General features: G+C 47.2%; 1 protein-coding gene across 2 annotated transcripts; it reads right to left on the bottom strand.

The window, feature by feature from the left end:
• Window positions 1–553: 553 nt before the first annotated feature.
• LOC147641472 (uncharacterized) lies at window positions 554–19,206 on the bottom strand. 2 transcript variants are annotated; one of them, XM_086821780.1, is made up of 3 exons: window positions 18,587–19,206; window positions 889–1,036; window positions 554–711 (listed from the first exon to the last, which is right to left on the bottom strand). In XM_086821780.1, exons 1-2 carry the CDS (start codon window positions 19,142–19,144, stop codon window positions 899–901), a joined length of 696 nt encoding a protein of 231 aa, XP_086677906.1. In that variant the 5' UTR covers window positions 19,145–19,206; the 3' UTR covers window positions 554–711; window positions 889–898. The 2 variants fall into 2 exon arrangements, with proteins under 2 accessions (XP_086677906.1, XP_086677903.1); XM_086821777.1 differs by having other exon boundaries at window positions 554–1,036.
• Window positions 19,207–19,451: the final 245 nt, after the last annotated feature.

The following is a 19,451-nucleotide window of genomic DNA, read 5'->3' as shown; positions in this document are numbered from 1 at the left end:
TTGTGGTGTTGGTGTGTTCATGTGTGGAACTCTGCCTTGGGAGAGGACACTTAGCTTGTGGTTAAAGCACTAGCTAGCCATACTAGTGACAATCTCGTGAGCACTCGGGGGGTGTGGTATGGGACCTGCATGCCTTGAGGGTGCAAGCTTTCCAAGGTTGTGTTGGTCTCTAGCTTTACCATTGCATATGGTTTGGAGCCTCCGTTGGTGGCAAGCGCTAACCCTTCTATGTTCTTGTGGATATTCATGTGCTCATTACATGGTGTATGATGATTACAATGTTCCAGACATGCTTCACGGGCATTCTTTTGTGAGTATCATTCTTGGGTGGACACACATGTTAGTGAATGCATACTATGGGGTGTTCCATAGACACTCTCGACCTATTACATAAAGACTCTTTCAAAACTCACAAGATATAAGAAAAACCATTATTTGTATTGCAGCATCACACATTAAATGTCCTTAAAGAGCAACCATTATGACTCAGCTTTCATAACGGTAAAGACGTTCGCTAGTAGCAAGCCACATGAAGGGTGATTGACAAATAAACAAACCATTAAACATCAACCTCCGAATTACTTAGAGAAATGACTGTTGCTCTCTTCACTTTGTATAGTATGTACAGGCTGCACGAATCAAATCCTTTCATACACCAAGTACGCATGTTCAATCTTATTCTTCCATGCACCAAGCATGCATGTTTTGATCCTTTAACAAAAAAGCTCCATCAGTTTCACGGCTGGGACATGAGGAGATTAACTGTATCTTAGCCCTAATTGTTGTGAAGTTAAAGCTCTTTATTCCGAAAAAACGTGCTGCTTTTTTCCTACTCTTCATAACTAGAAAATAGTAAGTAGAACAAGACAACTCAGTTGAAAAGATCACCCCATATATTTCATTGGCCTTGAGAAGCCTGATTAAGTGGATTATCAGGTGACTTCCTCCAGAGTTTCCAAATCATCTCTCCGTACTGTGTGTGAGTCAGCCCAGGTTTCTCTTCCCTCAGCCTAGGAAGTTCAGCTTCTTCAAAGGCCTGCTCAAAACAAGTAGAACAGATCAAATAATGAAACCCACAACCAAAATCACAAAAGCAACTAAGAGATGGGACACAGGCACGGTCAAGGTAGCTTCACTGCATTTGCAATCCAACATCTGGAGCCTTTCAACTATTCCCTTACATGCAACCAGGCACAGCCTTGGTTAGCACAAGGGGACCCAATTTTTCTCACAAAGCCTAGCATACCCATAATGTGGGACCCACATTACGGCATAATCTTAACCACACTACAGACTTCATGGTATTATTAAAAGTGTTGAAAGTGAACTATACAAGCATTGTGAGAAAAAAGTCCCTTTGCATTAGTACAAATTAGGGGACGAATGGACTCAAAGTGGGCCTCTTCTTGGTGAAGAATCTTTAGTTTTAATAAAAAGACTGGACCAGTGCTGAGGGGGGCGGGGGGCGGGGGGGGGGGGGGGGGGGGGGGGGGAGTGGTTTACTCTGAAAGAAGCATTTACCTTTCATCCAAATTATGATACCCGGCTAAAGAAAGCTTTGTATGGTCTGAAGCAGGCTCCGCAAGCTTGGTACCAGCAGATTGATGAGTTCTTTCAAAAGCTTGGCCTGCGCCATTATCATGCAGATTCGAGCCTTTATATCCTCCTTGAGAGGGGGGTAGTTGTTATCATTGTGGTATATGTTGATGACCTCATCTTTACAAGTTCTTATTCTGTGAGCATCCGTTCAGTCATGGATGCTTTGGAGAGAGTGTTTGAGATGACGGATCTTGGCTTTAAGATTTGGCAGACCCCTCAAGGTATGTTCTTCTCTCAACAGATGTACTGCATCAGAAAGCACTCTGCATCCTGCATAATATGCATTCATATGGCTGTGCATCATTTAGAACATCCCAGAAGCCTTAGGGAATTTACTAGGATTTATCTGGTATTTTTTTCATATTTTATAGTATTTATTTAGCATTTATTGTCATTTATAATTATAAACTTTATTAAATGACCAACCAGCTTGACCAGCCTCTAGTTAGTATAAATAGGCTTGCATAGGGCTTAGTTTCTCATTCAGTCTTCAGTGTGCTAAGAGCTTTCCTCCTCAGCCCTAGGAGTTCCCTCGCCTTCAGCACTAGACTAGTCTCATCCAACCCTTGGAGTGCTTGAGTTTGCTTCAGCCAACCTTGGTTCTCCAACGCATGCAATTCAGCAGTCCCCACAGCCATAAGCGCTTCAGTTCAGCCCCAAATCAGCATATACTCTTGCATTTTCTCTATGTGAATCAGCCACCTGCAGTTCAGTCCCCTACAAGCTGCGTTTACAGATCTTCAGCCCTTCAAACCTGCGTTTCTGTCCAGCAGCAGCCCTGTAGCTTGCGTTCCAGTCCAGCATCAGTTCTACGCCAGAATACAGCCCTGCAGCCCTGCGTTTGCAGATTTCCAGCAGTCCTTTCATGCGTTTTCAGTCCTACAGCAGTTTACATCAGTATTCAGCCTTCCGTGCATCATCCAGTCATACACCAGCCCTCTGGTGAAGGTAACCAAGCATTCATAAGCATTTACAGCATTCTAACATAGCTTAGAACAGTCCACTGCCTTCTTTTCTCAGCCTCAGGTGTGCAGCCCTTCCTCATGCCCTTGGGAAGAGTGCATAGGCTCGAGATCAGTTCATCGAGGTGTTTCTACAACCGTGTACAGTTCAGCCAAGCTTCGATCCTCCGAGATCTTGCGTTTGGCTTATCTACAGTCCACAGTCATTCTCTCTAAAGAAATAAAGCAAATACTATCTCGTTATCGGATAGGGGACCCTTCAGTGGGTAATTCGGGACCCAATCTGGTGTACAGTTCTCATATCTCGCTCTTGTATCTCTTTAAAGTTTGAAGTATTAAAGTGGATTGCTAAACTCACGAAACTCAGGATACAGAAGACGGTGTGAGCATTTGTGTGACAGGATCTTCCAATACAAAGACTTCCGCTGCATATCACATTGGTATCACATTCAGATTGGTCCACACACACCGTATCCTAGCGTGGGGGCATCCTTGGATGGTTAGATTGCGTTCCGGCACGACCACCGACTTCAGCATCATGTCTACAGAAGAGAGTACTCATCAGCCGGAAGACGTCTCCCCCGAAGGAGACCATGTTCTTCCGCCTACAGCAGACACCATAGCTCTTCTTAGAGCTTGGAACCAGCTCCTCATGGAGCATCTCCAACTCTTGGAGGCAGCAGCAGCACGTCCTTCTACACCTCCAGCAGCACCCGACTACATCTCCCTCTTCTTTCAGATGGAACAACAAAGGAGAGAGGATGAGGCCCGAAGGAAAAGAGAAAAAGCAGAAAGACGGGACTATGAGGAAGCCCAACGCAGGATCGATGAAGACCGACGTCAGGCTGAACTCGCCGCTCGGGAACACCAACGTGAGCTTGATCGCGAACGTATGTTACTTGAGCACCAACGGGAAAAGGAGGCCATACACTTGAGGTATCAACAACTCTTCTCAGTCTCCCCAGTCATAAGTGTCACCAGCCAGCAGTCCGCAGCAGCATCAACCACCATCATTCGCAGTCAACCAAACTTCAGTAAGTATGATGGTAAGTGTGATCATTCATCAGTTAATCAATTTATTCATCAGTTTAATGCTCATTTTCCTTTAGCTAGGATCACAGACCCTCAAAAGAAAGTCCACTTAGCGGCTCCCCATCTCACTGGTGAGGCAGTCACTTGGTGGCAGCATTGGTCTAGTATTCATACAGACCAGGCCACAGGTGTCACAGCCTTTGACTGGGACATCTTTGTCCATGACCTGAAGACCAGATTTCTCCCGCCCCAGTACATGACCGGTCTGAAAGACGAGTTCTATGGACTCAGACAGAACGGATCCCCAATGCTTCAGTTTTTCGGTAAGGTTATTACTTTAGCACATCAGTTCGTGTTATCTGAGCAGGCTAAGATGGAGAAATTCATTCGTGGATTGGACCCTAACATTCGGTTCACAGTTCGTAACTTAGAACCAAGTACATATGACCGGGCTCTCACTCTTGCTCAGAATGAAGAAATGAAGATGAACGGAGGCAAGCCCAAGCAGTCATTCTCAGTCCAGTACCAAACCCCAACAGGGGAAGGGTAATTCATCTTCTAAAGACACTAAGACAGACAACAGTCCTAGCTCTAATTCAGGGGGTAAGGAATCCAAGCCTAAGAAGACCCCTGAGGAAAAGGCTCAAGCAGGCGTCACTGGAGGCTATCTTCCTCGAGAGGAGCAAAGACAGTATCAGTCAGAAAACAGATGTTTTGTCTGTCATACCATTGGGCATGGTAAGAAAGATTGTCCAAAAAGACAAGCGGAGCAAGCCTCCAAAGAGCCTTCTGCCACTGTTGCCGCAGTATCCCCGCTCCTCCAGACCCGCTTGCTACCACCAATGCGGTTCAGATCTTACCTTCTATGCATTCCATGCCATCCGTGGTACTTGATGCTAAGCAGGAGGGTGAGGCAACAACCACACAGAAAAGCCTGATCTGAGCTTATGGCTCTACCAAGGGCCGACAGTTCATAATCCTTTTTGACATGGGCAATTCTGAGGATGCCATCTCTCCCCAGTTGGCTACCAACATGAGCTGTACCTTAGTGTCCTATCATTTGGAGGTAGACGGGTTTACACCTGGTCTCCGCACCCACATCTCTCAGAAGGCACAACAGTTTTCTTTTCAAGTTCAAAAGGCCTCATTCCAGCGAGAATTCATTCTCTCCTCTTTTGGGATATGACATGATCTTAGGAATCCAGTGGTTTCGTCAATATGAACCTATTCCCAATTGGGGGCAGGACACCTTTATTATCTCTAAAGGTTTTCCTGAGCCTGTCATGATTCGGGGGGATAGGAGCATTCTTAGCGTTCCTATGATTTCTCATCTCCAGGCCCGACGAGCTATGTGCAAGGGAGCAGAAGGAGCATTAATTTATGCTCATACAACTTCTATCTCATCAATAACCGCTGTCTCATCATCTTCAATCCCTCAGTTAGCAGATCTCCTTTCTCATTTAGACATTTTTAAGGATGATCTCCTACCCAGTATCCCACAGTTAGCAGAACTTCCTAGCAAGTTTCCTCTTGTCTTTCCAAGACTTTCAAGGGCAAGCTAGAACAGCAGTCCCTTCTCAAACATTTGAAACATGTTCCTTATAGACACATTTTCACAGTCACCAATTATGTGGCTCCCGACGATGCCAAGTGCCCAGTGGAGTGCTCAGCACACTAGACAGGGTCAGCTCTTCCAACAAGTTGAAGAAATGATTAAGTACATCCCTGGTCAGCATAACCCAGTAGCAGCTGTTCTTAGTAGAAAGACCAGCATCCTGACCAGTCAGGAGTCTACCATTCTCAACATCTCTGGAAAAGACTTAGAAGATCAGTATGTCAATTCCGCAAAGTTTGGTACTCAACCCAGTTTGGCCCTCAATTTTGAGCTTGGCCATCATTCAGTTCACAGACAGGCATGTAAGTTTAGACGAGATATCCACTTCAAGGAAGGGGATTGGGTCTCTTAGTGCATCATGAAACAAAGATTGAAACAGGTGGGCAAACATTGTCCCAAGCTTTCATTCCATAGTTTTGGCTCTTTTCCAATAGTCAAAAAGTTAAATGATGTCTCCATGAAGTTAAAATTGCCTACCAGTTGGACAATGCATGATGTTTTCCATGTTTCTTGGCTAAAACCATATGTTGGTCCAGAAGTGTTTGATGTTTCAGATGAACAGCAGCCAGACGTGGTAGACAAAGCAGAAGTGATTGAGCCTGAGCAAATTCTTCTTCATCGATGGAAGTATGGTTCCGGTCGACGGATACGTCAGCTCTATACGAAATTCCGAGATCGAGGCACCCACGAAGCCGTATGGCTCGACGAGGAGTTCTTCCAGGAGTACCCCCAGTTGTTGGCGGACTACTTGGAAGCCATGAACCTGCCGCCAAGCTAAGCAGGAGGGAATGTCACATGCACTCTGCACTCAGTGCATGGTGACAAGATGACTCATCATCAGCAGTGCAACAATTGTACAGTATTAGAACCTAGTAGGATGATATTTGTCATACGCCGTGACCCCATTGTACATCCTCAATCCAAGATAAATCAGGCACGAGCTACGTAGGTCATTCCTCAGCCTTAGCAGGTCAGTCAGTCAATCAAGTCCCTTAACCCACTTGGAGAGAATCATTCATGCATGTAGAGTCAGTAGAAGCCTTAGGGTTTGCATCATCAGAAAGCACTCTGCATCCTGCATAATATACATTCATATGCCTATGCATCATTTAGAACATCCCAGAAGCCTTAGGAAATTTACTAGGATTTATCTAGTATTTTTTTAATATTTTATAGTATTTATTTAGCATTTATTGTCATTTATAATTATAAACTTTATTAAATGACCAGCCAACTTGACCAGCCTCTAGTTAGTATAAATAGGCTTGCATAGAGCTTAGTTTCTCATTCAGTCTTCAGTGTGCTAAGAGCTTTCCTCCTCAGCTCTAGGAGTTCCCTTGCATTCAGCACTAGACTAGTCTCATCCAGCCCTTGGAGTGCTTGAGTTTGCTTCAGCCAACCTTGGTTCTCCAACGCATGCAATTCAGCAGTCCCCACAGCCATAAGCGCTTCAGTTCAGCCCCAAATCAGCATATACTCTTGCATTTTCTCTATGTGAATCAGCCACCTGCAGTTCAGTCCCCTACAAGCTGCGTTTACAGATCTTCAGCCCTTCAAACCTGCGTTTCTGTCCAGCAGCAGCCCTGTAGCTTGCGTTCCAGTCCAGCATCAGTTCTACGCCAGAATACAGCCCTGCAGCCCTGCGTTTGCAGATTTCCAGCAGTCCTTTCATGCGTTTTCAGTCCTACAGCAGTTTACATCAGTATTCAGCCTTCCGTGCATCATCCAGTCATACACCAGCCCTCTGGTGAAGGTAACCAAGCATTCATAAGCATTTACAGCATTCTAACATAGCTTAGAACAGTCCACTGCCTTCTTTTCTCAGCCTCAGGTGTGCAGCCCTTCCTCATGCCCTTGGGAAGAGTGCATAGGCTCGAGATCAGTTCATCGAGGTGTTTCTACAGCCGTGTACAGTTCAGCCAAGCTCCGATCCTCCGAGATCTTGCGTTTGGCTTATCTACAGTCCACAGTCATTCTCTCTAAAGAAATAAAGCAAATACTATATCTTGTTATCGTGGGTAATTCGGGACCCAATCTGGTGTACAGTTCTCATATCTCTTTAAAGTTTGAAGTATTAAAGTGGATTGCTAAACTCACGAAACTCAGGATACAGAAGACGGTGTGAGCATTTATGTGACAGGATCTTCCAATACAACGACTTCCGCTGCATATCACACGACTCCCCTTGTAACTTGATTGTATTACCAAGATAGATTACATACAAGCTTCATGGGCAATGCTTGCCAGATTTCCAATGACATCCATGCATACGAAAATATCTTCAAACAAGTTGTGTCATTGGAGAGGTTGAATCCACAGCTTCTTTCGAAAAAGAATCTCACTCCCCAATCCCCAGTGTCTTCCCACAAGCAGCTATGCTCCACTAGCATCCAATGTGTGTGCCAAGCCGAGACATAAGAGACCTTAATGGCCAAGAACGCGGATGTAGAGTAGATTAGAGAACACAATAAGCTCTTACCCAAAAACAGTTGCCAAATGCAAATGCAAACTCCTTCCAGCTTTAGGTTGAAGTAATGATGAAAGAATTCTCCATTGTACTCCCAACTGAAATTAGGGTTTTTGCAAATTAAGGTTTCAAATGAATTAGGATTTCTGCAAATTAGAGTTTCAGCTGAATTAGAGGTTCTGCATATTAGGGTTTCAGCTAAATTCAGAGTTTCTACAACACTAGGACTCTGAAATTGGGTTTTTTGCAAAAATTAGAATTTGTGCAGAAATTAGGGTTTCTGAAATTTAGGGTTTTAGAATTCAGCAATACCATATGTAGAGATAAGCATAAGCAAAGGTTGAATAACCTGTTTTTGTTAAGAAAATTCTTCAAAAATAGGTTTTTTGCAAAATTAGGGTTTTACATATGCATCCATCTAATGAGAGAGAGAAAGAAAGAAAGAAAGAAAGATTTTATTGATGTCTTCCAAAAAAAGACTGAACTCGGCCTATAAGACAAATCAGTGTACCTGTGTGGGGTATCCTCTGTCATCCCAACAAATTGAAAAAGTACTGAACTAAAAAGCTGAATCTGGGTGTGCAATAAGTACAATGAGTGGGGGAGGGGATGGAGCTCTACTACTAGGAGAATGCAAAGCTATATGTATGCTCGAAGCATATCCTCCAAAATCTGATTCACTCTTTCAGTCTGGCCATCAGATTGAGAATGATCAGAGGAACTCAAATTCAATGTTGTTTCCAACTTCTCAAAAACAAGTTTCCAAAAATCACTCGTAAACTTAGAGTCCCTATCACTGACTATGTCCTGCGGTAACCCGTACAGTCTAAACAATTGCTCGATAAACTGCCGTGCTAATTGCGTAGCTGTAATAGTCTCCGGGTCGGTAAAAATCTAGCCATTTTTGTCAAGCGATCTACCACAACCCAAATAGAATCATGGCCTTGATGTGTTCTTGGCAATCCGGTAATAAAATCCATGGAAATACTTTCCCATTTATTACCTGGGATTTGCAAAGGATGCAACAACCCAGCCTATCTAAAGCGTTCAGCTTTATTTACCTGACAAATTTGACACTTGAGAACATAATCTTCTACATACCCTTTCATCTTTGGCCAATAAAAAGTGTGTTTCACTAACGATAGTGTCCTGTGTACCCCAGGGTGTCCAGCAGAAGGGGCGTCGTGACACTCCTTAAGAATCTTGGACCTAATATCCGAGATCTCTGGTACACAAATTTTGTCATTACGGAATAGTAAACCATTCCGAATCATCCACTGGCCTCCTGCAGCCTAAATGGTAAACTGCTCAATCATTTGAGTCTTGGTCAATCAATGAGCTCCCGTCCTGGATCTTCTGCCAAAATGGACCAAAATAACTATCAGTCCTACAAAGCCCTCTCAATGACTGAAATAAGTCGGTAGAAATCTTGGTGAACGACAAAGAATTCACCTCTCTAATTCGACTAAGCGCACCTGCAACACTATTCATGGACCCTTTCCGATAACGGATCTCAAAATCAAAATCTTGCATTAACTCAGCCCAACGAGCTTTCCTTCCTTCACGTGCATCCAGCACTTGGATGCCACGTAGACATTTCTTTACAGAAGGTGCAGGACCTGGGATGGTGAACTGGTCCCATGTGAGCCCAGTCCGGGACGAGTCAGCCAGGGATCCATCTCACTAGTCCGAGGTCAGGTGTGCATTGTCCTGCACATGAGTCCAAGGTTAGATGTGCACTGTCCTGCACATGAAACAGTGCCAGTCCGCGCTGTGAGTCTCCCTCTAGAATGATGTCAGTGGTTCTGTGTATCTGGTATGGTACCGGATGCCAAATCACTGAGTAGACTATGTTTAGGACAAAGGGGCCAGCCCATAGGGCTACCCCGGAGCTTGGTATGGGCATGGGAATGGTGTTAAACCATCCCCATGTGGGCCAATAAGGCCCAGGACCCACCAGCCATGGAAGGGCTGTGGGACAGCCCTAAGGCAAGAATAAGGCCATTTTCAGGAGGTTACAGCCTTCATGGGGCTGTAGGGCAAGTATGGGGCAGCCCATACAGGCTGCCCAGCCCATGGATTGTGGGCAAAGGCTATGCCCAGCCTTCTAGAAGCAAGCGCCTGCCTCCCCAGCTTGCTAGGGAATTTACGCAGCATTTATTGGAATTTATTTGAGCATTTAATGCTGAAAATACTCAGTCGTGGGAATATGCTGCTGGCCGCCTGCTTTTATGCTGGCCGACTGCCCCCGAAGGGTAGTATAAATAGGAGAGGTCCACAATCCCATCATTCATATCAGTATTCACCAAGAGCTCAAGCCAATCAAGGGCCAGACAAGCCAAGGAGATTGCTAAGCAAAGGGGTGGACTTCTGAAAGTCAAGGGCAGGGATTTCCCAGCCAAGAAAGGTCAAGTTTTCTGTATTCATTCTAATAAAGCAAATACACCATCCGTGGTGGGGGCCCTACAGAGGGTAATTGGGACCCAATACTGTGTCCTCTCCATCTTCCCCTTCTCTCTCTATTTTCTGCACTTCTCCTTTCAGTTGTGCGTTAATTTCCGTCACGAAAAGAGTGCTGATTTCTGAGTTTTGAAGTACCGATCCTTCTCCGAAGCTTCCGCATATTACAGTGGTATCAGAGCCTACTTCAAAGACAAAGATTCAGCAAAGAAAACCAAAAAATTTATTCTCGCTCGTGTGGTTGGTTTTTAGACGCCAGTGGACTACCCCTTTCGGAGTGACTCCTGTCCCTCTTAGGACTGTTGGTTTTTAGCCTCCAGAAGCCTCCGGAAGTCCCCCACACATATAGTGGATGGTCAGATTGCGTTCCGGAAAGGAATTGCATTTTCCCGCTATGGCGAGCTTCGGCGACGAGAGAGAACCAGAACCATGCGACCAGAGTGCACCAGGCAGCCCAGCTAGGGCGCCCGGCTTGAGTGTCACACACATGTTCCAGCAGATGATGCGAGCACTCGCAGAACAGACAGCCAAGTTGGATGAGCAGAAGGCACGGATCTTGGCTCTTGAAGGAGCGTACCCGCCCTCCAGCGCCGCGTTTTCCATCTCCTCCTCCCTCTCCTTCCGTATCCCAGATACCAGATCCTCGTCACAGGGACCCTCTCGCGGGGTCACAGCCGCAGCCAAGCTCCTTGCTTGAGTTGCAGATGCGTGCATTGGAGATCCGACAACGAGAAGACGACGCCATGCGCAGCTACATGGATACTCATCTTTCTCATGGGGTATGGTGTGCTATTGGTCAGATGCACACATCCTCACACCAGCTAGAGATTGAGACTGGCAGATTTAGAGGAATACCAGCTGAGGCCAGGATTTGTCAGTTGTGCCAGATGGAGCCAGAGACAGAGTTACATTACATATGTCACTGTCCAGTATATTATGAGATACGAGGCCGTTTTCACTGCCTATTTAGAGAGGGTTTCGGACCACTTTCTAGAGTCATGAGATACCAGGATCAGAGATGCCTCGATACAAGCAAAAATTACCCAAAAAAAAGCTAATGTGGAGCTTGCCACAGAATGCACAAAGATGCTACCAGCCTACAGAGGCAGATTACAGACTTCTTTCGACCAGAGATTGAGCAGTCCGGCCAGCAGGCATTGCAGCTAGCCCCAGAGTATAGCCGCACTAGTACACTGATTGATCGGGCTATAGAGCTGGGGCGGTCCAGGCGCCCCAAGATGAGAGGCCCATCTCGACACCGGCGGAGACTACAACAGAGGATCAAGACCATACTAGCACGGCATGGGAGACGTCCAGTCAGAGTACTCACCATGGAGGACATTGAGGATATCCGCCATCGACCGATGAGAGACATCTTTGGGTGATGTGTATGATGCTTACCTTTGTTGCTGGAGTTTTCCTCCTAGATGTTATCCATTAGGAGCTCCTAGTACCGTACTTTTCCTCATAGTTATTTTTTTTTTTTTTCCGAGAAAAGATCCTTTCATTAGTTATGTAAAAAAACGCCCGTAGGGCTACAAAAGAGATCTCTCCTGCTCCTAACAGAGAGAAGAGCAGTGAATACATCATGGCAGCCCGGGAGACTCTCCCTAGGTGCTGCAAAATACAAGCATCAGTCTAAAGGACTGAGCGGCTAAATCATACAATGGGGGGGGGGAAGAGCCAAACAGGTGGCCTGTAGTGCCAACGGGGGGATCCCGTGTGTAGGGTGTAGAACGGGCCGCAGCGCCAAGTGGTATGAAAGGCCTGGCGCCGTAAAATCGCCTCATCCGAGTCTCCCCGGATGCGGTCGTACTGTCCTCGCAGGGTGTGGATCAACTCCTGCCAAATCCCCCGAACAGTCTCTGCTGGTGGCTCTAATCTCCCCTCAAAGGCCGTGAAGCACCGGGCCCTCCAGGTGAACCAGATGGTGAGGCTGCTGAGGAGCTCCCATCGTAAATCCCTCTCCTGTGTCCAGCTGTCGGACGAGAAATCCGGTGCCGGAACCAGGCGAGGCTGGCCCCTAATAAATCTGATGGCCTGACTGCCCTGCTCCATCTCATAGCCCATAGCAGGCCCTGACGAAGTCGACCAAGCAGCGGCACCCCACGTAAACATACCCTCTGGAGAGAGGGGGGCTAGAATACGCAGCATCCGCAGCCAAATCTGCTGTGCCTGAGGGCAGTCCCAAAGGCAATGTCTCTGTGTCTCCATAGGGTGGCCGCATCGGACGCAGGCCGCCGGAAGACCGCTATAAACAAGCCAAGTGCCAACTGCTGAGCCCCTGTGGGCGACCAGCCACTGAAAAGCCGAGATCCTGCGGGCCTGTCGACTAGCCCAGAGTCGAGCCCAGAAATCCTCCAGGAACTCCTGTGATAGTCCCTGCAATCGCCAATGCCCCGCTGCCGCTGGAGAAACCGTCCTCCTCGCCGTCAAAATATGCCGTCCCAGCCGAACAGTATACTGGAAAAATGTGATCTCTGTGGCCTCAAGGGATGCATAAGGATCATGCCACTCGTACTCTCCGGGGTCCCACTGTAGCCTGGCCAAGGGGCGTGCTGCATATGCCCATATACGCCAATCCGGGAGCACGTCAGCAGGGTCGGGGTCAATATGCCACTTCCGAGAAGCGGCAGCCACTACCCGAATCCTCTGAAAGGTGCACTCTGCAACCAAAGGCGACTCCACCTCCACTCTCTGGAGTCGGCCCTCATCCTGAATCTCATAATAGAGGCATCTGCCATCCTCAGTGCTAGCTCTGACAGCAATCAGGATCTCCAACTGTGTGAAGGCACCCATCCACCGTGGGGCCACTGGCTCGAGAGGTGTGAACCACTCCTCTGAAAGTGCCTCCTGAATATCATCCCTCATAATCAACCCCCCTCTGAAGTGACTCAGCCTCTCCACCTGGGTCTCCTCTGGTAGACTGCAGAAAGCCTGCCAGTCTCCAAAACTACGAGCTGGGCCTGCCGCTAAAGGTCCCCAGGCTAGACGAGGCCGAGAACCCAGCATATGACCCTGCTCTGTACAAACCGCTGGGCTCCAGATGAGCGGCTGCCTGGCCCGCTCCTCAACACAAGACGGAGGCCGCTGAGAGAGCCCCGGTCTCAGCAGCTCCCAAGCTCTCAGGATACTCAAAGCAAATCTGTCCTCCCATCCTCTACTGAGGCCTGTCCTCCTCATCTCTATGAATATCCAGCGAATCTCTGGTGCCCAAGTACCCCCTGCAGGAGGCGCCCGGGCCTGCAATCGCTGCAAGAGGAGCTCTTTCCAAGGCTCAGCGCCTGGAAGCAGCCCCCGAACAATAAGCTTCCCCAATAAGGCTCTACTCTGATCGACTGGATCTATAATGCCCAAACCGCCCTGAGCCAGCGGGAGTGTAATAACTGCCCATGCAACCTTTGCCCGAGCTGGCTGACCGTCCCGCCCAGACCACAGAAAGTTCCTGATCAGCCTCTGTACCTGGCTGATGCAAGAGCTCGAAAAAATCCAGCAAGACGTAATGTACCACATGGTCGCTAACAGCACCTGATTTGCCACCACCACCCTCCCAGCCAAGGATAGTCGAGCTGTACTCCAATACAATAGCTTCTTCCGAATGCTCAGAAGAAGCGGGGCAATCTGCTGCTCAGGTGACAAATCGAGGCCAATCTGGCATCCCAAATACCGCACTGCTGTGCCGGGAGGGATCCATCTAAAACCGGGGTCCGGACTCCATGCCGGAGTGGGAGCACTACTGATCCAAAAGGCCACTGTCTTGCGCCAATTGATCAATGCTCCCGAAGCTGCACTAAAAACCTGGAGCGACTGCTCTGCCCGAATAAGATTGGCCTCTTGGCCATGCAAAAATAAGCCCGTGTCGTCTGCAAACTCAGCATCAAGCAAATCCTCCCCCCGGACTGGGAGCTGAAGTCCTCTCAAACCAACCTCCTCTGCCGTCAAATACATACTCATAGCCTCCGCAAAGAAGAGAAAAAGGAAAGGGGCGAGAGGACACCCCTGACGGACTGATCTGGTCAGCTCAAAACTCGGCCCCCGACCTCCTGCAATCAGCACCTGGCTGCGAGCTGTGGAATACAAAGCTGCCACCCCTCTGATCCATCCTGGCTCAAAGCCCAGGCGTAGCATAGTGCCCTCTAAGAATCCCCAATCAACTCTATCGTATGCCTTCTCAAAATCGAGAAGCATCACGACCAAGTCCTCGCCAAGAAACCTAGCTCGGGCCGTCGCCTCCCAGAAAGTAAAGATGTTGTCAAGGATACTGCGCTCCTTGACAAATCCTGTCTGAGTAGCATGAATCAACTCCCCCAGGAAGGGCTGGATCCTCAAACTCAAGGCCTTTGCCAAGACCTTGTATACAGTATTGAGGATCGTAATAGGCCTCCAATGCCGAATGTCATCCGATACTCCCTCCCCCTTGGGGATAAGATAGATCAAGCCCTCTGAAAAGCTCTGCGGCATCACCCCAGTGTCCAAAACATGCTGAAAGCCCCTGCGGAGGCCTGGCCCCAAAAGGTCCCAATAGCGCATAAAAAAGGCCGGCGTCAGTCCGTCCTCCCCTGGGCAACTATGTCGCGGCAGGACCCTCAAGGCCTCGGCAAGCTCAATCTCTGACAGAGGCGCACCTAGAACTGTGCGCATATGGTCTGTGACCCTCCTCTGCACATGGGCCCACACAGTCTGTCTGCATACATCTCGATCCTCAGTGGCTGGCTCCGCTGAAAGCAAGTCACGATAAAAAGCAGTGGCAATGGCTCTGATCTCCCCGAGCTCAGTAGCTATCGATCCATCCGGTCTAGCAAGCTGGCGAACCCCTGCTCGCGCATGACGGGGTCCAGTGATCTCAAAAAACTCCCCAGTCACTCTATCACCAAGCTGCGTCCACTGAGAGGCCTGACGACGATAGTAAAACTCATGTCTCTGCTCCTCTGCCTCTCTAACCTCCTGGCGTGCCTGGCTCAGCTGGGACGCCACCCATCCTCATAGTTATTTTAGTTTCAGTTAGTTGTTTTTAGCTTTTCTTACACAGACATTGTATCAGATCCACCGATTGTTGTAACCTTTTTGGTCTCATAGGTCATTTTGGCCTTTTGAAGACGTTAATATATCATTTCATTTCATTCATATCTCTCTCTCTCTCTCTCTCTCTCTCTCTCTCTCTCTCTCTCTCTCTCTCTCTCTCTCTCTCTCTCTCTCTCTCTCTCTCTCTCTCTCTCTATATATATATATATATATATATATATATATATATATATATATATATATATCTATCTATCTATCTATTGTCCGGTAGCCGATTCAGTATCACTATGTTCGTGAACGGGTTCTTGCTGGAGATTTGTGTTTGGAGTATTGTCCTTCAGCAGAGAACGCAACAGATTTATTTACCAAGCTGGTTTCTCAGGCTTCCTTAGCTCCTCCATCTTCGGCTTCTCGGAGTTTGTTCAGCATCTGGTGCTGAGAGAGGGTGTTAGCATATTCTACCCATGTATTGTGTCCACATTTGATCCCTTTTATGGCCCTTGGTTGTGGGCTGGCCACCCCTATTTTTCCCCATTTTCTTGGTATTTTTCTCAAGGCGGGTGATGCTCTTCCAGTCAGCTCCTGTTTGTCCAGTCAGCCAGTTATTTTGTTCCAATTGGCCAGTCCTCATGACCTATATATAGGTGGGCTAGCCTCTTCACAATTCAGTAGTTTGGTCATCTTTTGTATCCCTCACTTATGAGACTTTTATGTCTCTTGCTCAGGATTGCTTTCATTGCAATATATTCACCTTAGTTGCTTCATATCTCTCTCTCTCTCTCTCTCTCTTGCACATCTCAGATCAACACACTCTAGTGCTTATCTGGCTTCCGCTCTATGCACTCTTTCACTCAGGACTGCCTACAAGATTTTGTCCAAGGCCATCAACCAGAGACTTCAACCCTTCCTCCCCGACTTGATTCATGATACTTACACAAGTTTTGTTCAAGATCGGAGCAATCTAGACAACATCTTCACTTTCTGGGAGGCGACAGCTTCGGCCGGGATGCGCCAACAGGATCTCATTGTGCTCCTACTAGACTTTGAGAAAGCCTATGATAAAGTGGATTGGGGCTTTTTGGAGGGGACGATGCATCGGATGGGATTTCTAAAGGAGTGGATCCGTGGTGTTTCCAGAATTTACTCAGCCACTCAGCCAAAGGTGACAGATTTCCCCTTTCTCGCTCAGTCCAGTTGGACTGCCCTTTGGCACCATCTCTCTTTCTATTTGTTGCCCATACCATGAGCCCAGGTGCTCCTCATAAAGGGAGCCTTACAAAATAGAGCACATGTCACCCACAGTAACAACACAAGGGTGGAGCATTGAGTAAATGCTTTTCCAACACAATCATTGCATTATTCATGATTATTCATTTTATTAATGCATATACGTTAAATTAGGCTGGAATTCTTGGCAAGGTCACGCAGCAGCAGCAACACGCACACCACCCCAGGGCACTGAGCAACGTCGATGGCTGGGCTCCCATCTCCCAGTCGTTGCACCCCCAAAAAACCCGGCCAGAGGAGATATCTATGACAAGGTGCCACCACACCCTATATATGGCTCTTCAACTTCCCATGCTCTCGCATATGCGATAATCCACCACAACTTACAGTCATGAGATAACCCGAGAGTAGCTATGCGAGTTGCCACCTCCAACACCCTCGTTCAATTCGAGCACCTCGATCAACAGAGGTTAGGACCACACAAGTCGAGCTCTGATACCATGTCAAAATCGCACAACAGCAGCACGCACACCACCCCAAGGCACTGAGTAACGTCGATGGTTGGGCTCCCATCTCCTAGCCGTTGCTCTCCCCAAAAACACGACCGGAGGAGATATCTATGACAAGGTGCCACCACACCCTATATATAGCTCTTCAACTTCCCATGCTCTCGCATATGTGATAATCCACCACAACTTCCAGTCATGCGATAACCCAAGAGTAGCTATGCAAATTGCCACCTCCAACAATTCTACCTCTTCTCTTTGTGCATGTTTTACATTTAAACGTTGATATACCAAAAATTTGCCTTTTTTCCTTGTACCATGCTAAAACATGCATTTTTAACCCCTTCATTGCATGGAAAAGGGCGTTCAAAATACGTTTAGAAAAATATGTAACGTACAAAATCTTATGGAAATGGAGTTTCTACAAGGCGTTTCAAAAACGCCACACAACACTGCATAGGTATATTTGCTTGCATTGCTGTTGATGCAAAGTGAAATACAATAGTCATTGCAAGGCCTACGACTGCAACTCTACACTATTTGCTTGTATTACTGTTGATGCAAAGTGAAGCACGATACTGCTTGTGGACTGAAGTGCACAAGAACTCCTAGCTAAAGACCTACGTTTTCCATCTGCTGAATTGCACACGAGTCCTACGTTCTCTCATGCTACTACCCAACGCACCTGCTGAAGACTGCCTCTACAAGAAGATATGCTGTGTTTACTTGCTTGCACAAGCTGCCCTTGTAAATTAGCAACTAGTTGTGCTCAAGCATTTGGAGTCGACTATTGTGTGTGCCCATTAGCCCATAATCCTTTTCTCCCATTGCAAAAGGTGTCCTATTTGCTCGCGTTAGTGCCTGAGACTTGGGTTTTGCACCTCGCCTTGACAAGTGGACCTACCACTCACACCGGACTCAAATTCCGATGTCCACCAATTGCTTTTCATCGTACAATTGGGTTATTCAATGAACAAACTGCGTAGGATTATAGGAAAGACTTCCATCAAACTCGAAGGGTGACAATCTACTCTACAACAAATGAAATATTATCTTGGTGTTAGAAGAGGATCATATATATACCTACATGAATCCAGAAACATGCCCAAATTCACCTTTTAGGAACATGCATGTTATATACTCATGGTAGTCAACCCACAAGACTATATAACTATGAACTCCATTATACATAGTATGGACTAGATACTACGACATCCCCACTAACGTCATCATTGCCCAATAGTGGGTGTAGAACTCTATATCAAGATATGCTCTCACACGCACTCCACACACACACACACACACACACACACACACACATAAGAGCATATATTCACACTAAGGCCTTCATACTGAGTTTCTATCAAACCTCCGGAGATGCAAGGCAGACTCAACCATAATGAAGCCAAGCACTAAGGGAAGTAGCAAATAGAAAGAATTAGACTCATCAGCCCCAGCACCTTTGGGCTACCCAAGACTCAAGCCAACCACTAAGGGAAGAAGCAAATAGAAAGAATTAGACTCATCAGCCCCAGCACCTTTGGGCTACCCAAGCCAAACCCTCTGCAACACTTTTCTTCATCGGTGTGGCTGTCATATAACTTGCCACTATCATGCTTGCACCGTTCTTGATGTGTGGATGTGAAAATCACATTGCGTCTCTCATTATTTAAAAAAAAATTAAAGACAAGAATACCTTAAATGCTGCTTTTAATCTCCTCTCTGGATGGCGATCAGGGGGGAGGTCGCTGGCCAAGGTCATCTGAGCGAGGGCAGTGTCAACGGAGCGGGCATCCACGATGTTATCCTCACGATTGGTATTCTCCACAGCAATAAGCCTCTCGTACTCCTCTGTGTCGGCCATCCTGCGGTCCCTTTTCTTGGCGGCTTCAGCATCAGCCTGGAGCTTGACCTGATCTTGCTCTTTCTGGCGGGCGAGCTCAACAGCGGTGACTTTGGGCGTGGGCAGGGCGACCCTGCCCTGCTTTTTGTCTACTCTTTTGCCGTATTTCTCCAGCTCTTTCTCCTCCTGTTCCGCAAGCCTCTTGGCCTCCGCCTTCTTGGCAAGCATCTCCGCCCGCCTGATCGCGTCGTCGTCCTTCTTCTTGGCTGCCCTCGACTTGGCCCCCTCCGCATCCTTCCAAAAGGTATCCTCCTTGTCTTTGGCTTCCTTGTCCTTCTTCTCTGCGTCCGTGGCCGCTTTCCGAGCGCGCGCCTCCTCGGCCTTGCTGTTGATTCCCATCTTCTTCGGCATTGCGACGACGACGATGATGCGCTCGATCACGCAACGCAATAAAGATCATAGACGATATTCGATGTATGAGAGTGCCTTCGACTGCCTATATATATATATATATATGGGGGTGGGTGCCAAATTTTGGAAGACATTAATTAATTAGTTGAGGCAAGGGCAACCTTAGGCCTTTTTTACCAATAATATTTATTTATATTAACTGTTCAAAATCTGGCATACATCACCTCCAAAGACTCAACTCTCTACTCTTTTTTAACCTCATTCAAGGTTTTACAAAGAAATTCCCATCTTTCATACTCACACAAGA

This window comes from Cibotium barometz, chromosome 2, assembly GCF_041138505.1.
Source record: "Cibotium barometz isolate CiBa-2024 chromosome 2, ASM4113850v1, whole genome shotgun sequence".
NCBI lineage: Eukaryota > Viridiplantae > Streptophyta > Polypodiopsida > Cyatheales > Cibotiaceae > Cibotium > Cibotium barometz.
Note: the sequence above shows the minus strand (reverse complement) of the source record. Positions and strands in the feature narration are given on the sequence as shown.